This window comes from Lolium rigidum, chromosome 6 (genome assembly GCF_022539505.1).
Source record: "Lolium rigidum isolate FL_2022 chromosome 6, APGP_CSIRO_Lrig_0.1, whole genome shotgun sequence".
Taxonomy (NCBI): domain Eukaryota; kingdom Viridiplantae; phylum Streptophyta; class Magnoliopsida; order Poales; family Poaceae; genus Lolium; species Lolium rigidum.
In genome coordinates this window covers 330,391,408-330,397,520 of record NC_061513.1, presented here as the reverse complement: position 1 = coordinate 330,397,520, position 6,113 = coordinate 330,391,408, and the positions used below count along the sequence as shown (strand labels likewise).

At 39.9% G+C, this 6,113-nt stretch overlaps 1 protein-coding gene across 1 annotated transcript; it reads right to left on the bottom strand.

Annotated features, from left to right (window-relative positions):
• Window positions 1-298: 298 nt before the first annotated feature.
• On the bottom strand, window positions 299-4,476 carry LOC124658875 (zinc finger BED domain-containing protein RICESLEEPER 2-like). The gene is made up of 6 exons (XM_047196871.1): window positions 4,192-4,476; window positions 3,299-3,421; window positions 2,915-3,179; window positions 1,010-2,827; window positions 863-912; window positions 299-649 (listed from the first exon to the last, which is right to left on the bottom strand). Exons 1-5 carry the CDS (start codon window positions 4,468-4,470, stop codon window positions 872-874), a joined length of 2,526 nt encoding a protein of 841 aa, XP_047052827.1. The 5' UTR covers window positions 4,471-4,476; the 3' UTR covers window positions 299-649; window positions 863-871.
• Between the last annotated feature and the right edge of the window lie 1,637 nt (window positions 4,477-6,113).

The window sequence follows — 6,113 nt, the reverse complement described above, 5'->3', positions numbered from 1 at the left end:
GTGAGGCCCGTGACCGCTAATTGGATGGCTTCATCCATCATCGCTCTTTGCGCGCGTGAGCCCGAACGAATTCTCTCGATCGATCCGTTCCAAGACGTGAATAACACTAGCTCTAAACTCTCTGAACAACAAAAATGACAGATTGATGCCCTTCTTTACAGCAAAAATCCTTCTCCGTTCCAAACTCTCTGAACACCAAAAATCCTTCTCCGTTCCAGGATTTTTTTCTCCTGGCAGAGTTTTTCTCCTGCTCTTCTTTACATGAGAATAAAAAAAGTAGACAAGACATAATGTAAACTGAGCATAAACAAATTTAAGAGGTTAACTTTAACACCACAGAATCCACAGTTTAAGTGACAATTGTCATAAGCTAACAAATAAGAAAATCCATTACAAAATATGTATAAGCAGTTCAAAACAACACTTCACAAGTCATAACCAATGATACGGAGCTTAGTTAAGCAACAGTACGTGCATCACAGGAATATCAGTGCATCAGTAAATCCCAAGTTCAGTAAATCCCTGAGTCTCCAAAATATTACACTAGGATCCTGATACACTAGGATGATCTTCATTCACTCTCTTTTGCTTGAACCATGAGATCTGCTTGCATTTTCTTCATCTTTGGCAACCTTTCCATCCTTTCTTGCTGAAACGTAAGTACAAAAATATGAGAGTTACTACAAGCCATTAATCTGGAGTGACTCATGGTTCCGGGAATTTAAGTTGCAGGCAAGTATAAAATCTCCTATTCAGGGGATGGTCATGCAATGAGTAACTACATTTTAGAAATTCCAGTGACTAGGTAAAATAAACATGGGAGAACTCATGTAGCAAGCTATACAGATGTCTACTTGTTTACCTGGAACAATCACGAAACCTCATGAGGTTCGCTTTCTTCGCAAAAAGGTTCTGCAACAATTATAATCAAAATAAGCCAGATGATACATATTAACCAAATATATTAGCATATTTACGAAATAGAGTAGACGCTAAAAGAAATGCTTACCACCACGCCTAATCCAATCCCCATAACACATCAATGCCTCAACACTATCAGCTCCAAGGCTAGTTCTGTGATCGGTTATAACTCTTCCGCACGTGCTAAACGCGGACTCAGATGCAACAGTCGAAGCTGGAACAGCCAGTACATCACGAGCAATACTGCCAAGTATTGGATACCTTGGAGAGTTCACAGCCCACCATTTTAGAATGTCGAAGTCTGGTGTACGGGGATGAAAGTCTTCCTCTAGGTAGCGTTGCAGCTCATTGTGGCTTTTAGCTTTCTTAAGCTTCACATGCTCATCAAAATCTGAAAGGGCATCATCCACCAAACCAGCTTCTTCACCATTTTTCTCTTGTGACTGGATAATAATATTCTCTTCAATTTCAGCACCATATGCAAGAAATAAGGCCATGATAGCCTCCTTTACTTCTTGGATATGTTTATCCGCACCAACTCCAAAGTATTTTTTCAATCGCAACTCAACAAGCTCCATTTTAAACCTTGGATCCAGAATCACCGGTACACAGTTTGTCAAGTATGACTCCATGAAGTACTTATGAAATTTCTTCTTCATTTCTTTGACCATGATTCTGACTGTAGGATTGCTGCTCTTTTCCTGTTCATCTAGTACCACTTTCACGCTCCAGATTTCGAGGAAGTAGAGATTGGATGTAGGGTAGTCTGAGCCTGAAATGACATTGGTCGCATGGCAGAATACTTTCAGAAGCTGACAAATATCTAAAACCATTTCCCATTCCTTGTCTGAAGGACCAAATGTGTAACTTGGCTCTTGGTTTTGCAAGGTCTCGAAGACTTTTCTGAATGGTAAAATGGACTCGAGCATAAGGTACGTGGAGTTCCATCTTGTAGATACATCTAGTGAAGGCTGATGTTTGCAGTCTATTCCAGCTTGCAGAACCAACTTGTCAAATTGTTCTATTCTATACTGAGAACTTCTGATGTACTTCACACTATTTCTGACGTTGTCCACAACAGAATCCATGGTTTTTAGTCCATCTTGCACTATTAGATTTAGCACATGCGCTGCACACCTAATGTGTAGAAGTTTTCCTTTATGATGGATAAGGTTTCGATCAACAAGATTTTTTCTGAGATGGCTAATCATCTTGGTGTTTACTTCCGCATTATCGAGTGTGAAACTACATATCTTATTCTCAATGTTCCAATCACGAATGCTCGTCAATACCACATCAAACATATTCCAAGCATCATGGGGTGTTTCGAGTAGACAAAATCTTATGATTCGATGCTTAACTTTCCATTTGCTATCAATCCAGTGACATGTGATACAAAAATACCCAAGTTTCTGGTTTGAAGTCCACATGTCCCCGGTTAATGATACTCTATGATTGCATTTCATGAAGAAATTTTCATTGTAACTCCTAAACTGATGGTAAGCTGCGATGCAATCATTTTGAAGTGTTACTCTACTAATTGGTTTGAACCAGGGATTTATTGATGCACAGAATTTCCTAAAGCCAGCATACTCAACAAAGGAGAAAGGCAGACCATGCAAGACAACTAACTTGAGAAGCTCGGTCCTTGCATTTTCTTGGTCAAATTTCCAATCAGGGTCTATTTCATCAGAATTTCTGATTTGTTTAATCACCCCATCCATTGAACATTTGACCTCACATAGCTTCAAGTGCCTAGCAAGTTGACTGGTACCTGATACCTTAGAGGCTGGAAAGATATTGTTGCAATACTTGCATTGGCCTTGCATTAGAAATCCATTAATGTATATTGGCTCGGCCTCCTTCCAAATGATAGAGGTCAACTTGCGTGGTCTGCGTTTGGATCCTACAAGAATGAAAGTTTCAATGTTAGAAACTGGACATGAAATCCACATACTTGCATGATAAACACTAGCAGCAGTTCATAACTTACCATGGGTAGTAGCAGGCAAGAGACGATCATGCAAAGTAGCTGGAGTATCATGTCTAGGAACAGGTGAGAGAGCATGCAAAGAGACTGGAGTATCATGTCCAGAAGTAGGCGAGAGAGCATGCGAAGAAGGGGACTTCAAAGTCCGGGTTGTACTTGGAGTTCTTGCATGTAAATTTGATGATTGCACTTTTCTTCTAGCAATCATATTTATTATAGGAGACCCCGAAACAATTGGAGGCAATTTTTTTCCCAACTTTTTGGATTCCTTCAATTAGAACAAGATGACTATATTAGTAATCTCATGGTCGATACTAGCAGGACAGAACTTCCATAAATTATAGCACAATATAACTTCCATAAACTGGATCAAGACAGGGATCTTACTTTTGACTTGATAGTCCTTGCAACCTTTCTTGGCCTTGAGCTTTCACTTGCATGAGATACAGATCTTTTGCCCCCTACGGTTTGAGAGAGATCATTGGCATGTGCATCTTGTACTTGCATGGTCTACAAACATGTGTAGCAACAATAGACAGTCAGCATATTTCATGACACTAATAAAATTTATGTGTTTGAATAAAGTTACACATAGAGAACAATAAATAAAGTTGCACAGATATCAAGCCTCACTAAATAATGAGGTTTGTTGTAATACAACCGGTCAGGCTATACAACAGAGATAAAACAGAGATAAAAGTGAAGGGAGAAGGGCTAGGTTTTAGTAAAACTGGTTGTTGCTGAAGCTGTAGTGAACAAAAGTGAAAATGTGTATGCAATTGTGGGTCAAAATTTGACAGTGCAGCCTGCCTTACTGAGCAGCTAAAGTTCCCAAAGTTCTTTGTGAATTCCACTTGATGTTTGGAAAATGTTTGTAAAACGAAAAGCTTGTCTGTATGGAATATCATGCCAATATGAAAACATGGAAGCACAAGCACTAGCATGTTTACAGGCAAGGTCATGTTAGAAAGGGTGAAATTTCACCTGGAACCACACCATTGGTCTCAATATAGAACATCTGTGAACCGGTTCATATTCTAGTCAATTTAGTGTACTGTGAAAAAAATCAAGGTAATTCCACACTAATCGGAGACGGGCCTTAATTCTCTGTGGCACTGTGATCCAACTGCTAACAGGATGTACATCTTTTAAGATAGCTTTATCAAGCAACACATCGACAATAAGATTCAGTAATCTAGCAGGTCATGAAAAGTAAAAGTGCAGATTATTGTATCATCAGGAAATCGAGGTCAAGATGAAAATCGTCTGACGAATCTTACCTTCTTCCGGCTCTTCGTCTGACGAATCTTGCTGCATCCCTGCTCCTTCTCCCGCACCAGACGGCCGTCCTGCTCCTCCTCATGGGCATGGACGGGCTCATGTGGTTGCTCACAGATCTCGCCGGACGGCTGCTCAACGGGCGGGTTGGAGGTGACGGGAGAAGAGAGGTTGGGGGGAGCGGAGGGATGGAGCGGCGACGGTGGAGCTGTTCCGGCGGTGGAGACGGGGAGTTGAGTGGGGGAGCGGAGGGGTGGGGCGGCGCCAGCCTCCATCGCCATGGAGGGGGTCGGGAGCGGCGCGGCGGCTGTAGCGGTCGAACCGTGAGTGTCCGCCACGTTTTTTCTGTTTTTGTTGGATGTCTATTTAGCAGGGTAATTGGGCTTGGGCTGGCGGCACCGTGGCCCGCCGTTACCACTTACAGATATACATACAGCAGCGTACATGGTTTTGCATGCTGAGGACTAAGTAGTATACGAGCATGTCCATCAACGTTTGCATGTTGGCTGAGTCCCACTTATTTAACTTGAGCGCACAAAGCTTCAATCTAGCTTGCTTTTGCATGTATTTCCTCATCTCCGGCATTCTTCTGGTCGCCTTCCTCCCTCTCCTCCCGCTGGCGCCATACCGATAGACCTCAAATTTAGTAAAATAATAATACAACGATTTAGATAGTATATTATTCTCAGATATCAAAGTATTATTTTCAGCTAGAAAAGAATTCACCTGGTAATAATCATTAGTTAGACTTAATATTTCCTTCCAGCTCAAACATGTAGAATGGTCATATTGCATGATTATATCCTCATCATTCTCCCTTTCTTCATGAAAAGCCGTCCTCGGCTTTTGGTAAACTGAAAGTGGAAGGAACAAAAAGAACAACGTATACGCATAGTATATGTAGATATAGAATGTTGTATCAATTTTACGTACATGAGTAGTATTCTCATAATCCAAAGTGAAGTATATAGAGATACGATCACGATGAGGAATATATATGTATACAATCTTATTTTTCAGTAGTAACTCAAGTGTCCTCACGGAAGACCGATGATCAAAGTTTGTATAAACAAGGTCAAACCAATCCAGAATATGCAAATGTATAGATATTGGATACCATGCTTTTACTGCGCTACTCTGACATGTAGAACAAACAAATATATGACCATGAAAATAACTCAGAGTGTATAATGTGCAACTCAATTTGAAAATATAAGTGAAACATATATTAGTTGCATTTAAATGCAACATGTCTTGGGTCAAACACAAAGGATATGACAAATCTGATTCTATTCTAGAAGAATTAGAACAATCCAACAACGGTAAAATAACGTTTGTTGGCTGTAGTATATCAACTATAAAGGAATCAATATTCATAGAATCATGGAAATTATGTATAATCCCACAGCGAAAAGACTTCATCACATAGCATATAAAACTACAAGCAACAATTTTCAGTTCAGCAATCTTATCACAAGTAATGCATATGTGATCTACCAGAAAGTTCTCATCCATGCTATAAACACCAATAAGATTAAACATGAAAGAACATGCATATGCGCTAGAATTCACATACGAAATTTCAGAAATCTTGTCCATAGCACATTGCACACTCATAGGTTCATTTAACATGATATAAGACACAATATTATCAGACGGTATTTTAGCAAGTACTTCCTTATGAGTAATCAATACCACATGATCAAAATTCGAAATTTGCAAGTCATCACATGGTTTTGAAATATATGTGCAAGTCAAATTCAATGAAGAAACCAACAAAGGAGTAGACTCACAACATTCAGTCGCATGTACCAGCTGTAGCTCCAAATCAGTACCATTGAAAATTTCATCCTCCTCAGATGTAGTAGGTACTGAAACATCTTTCTCATATGATGATGCACGGTCTGGTGATGCAGGTTGTAAC

Coding starts and splice junctions, on each gene's coding strand:
- LOC124658875 (XM_047196871.1), bottom strand. CDS start 4,470: ATGGCGATGGAGGCTGGCGCCGCCCCACCCCTCCGCTCCCCCACTCAA. Junction 3,422..4,191: donor AGACGAAGAGCCGGAAGAAG/GTAAGATTCGTC, acceptor ACATGTTTGTAG/ACCATGCAAGTACAAGATGC. Junction 3,180..3,298: donor CAAGGACTATCAAGTCAAAA/GTAAGATCCCTG, acceptor TTCTAATTGAAG/GAATCCAAAAAGTTGGGAAA.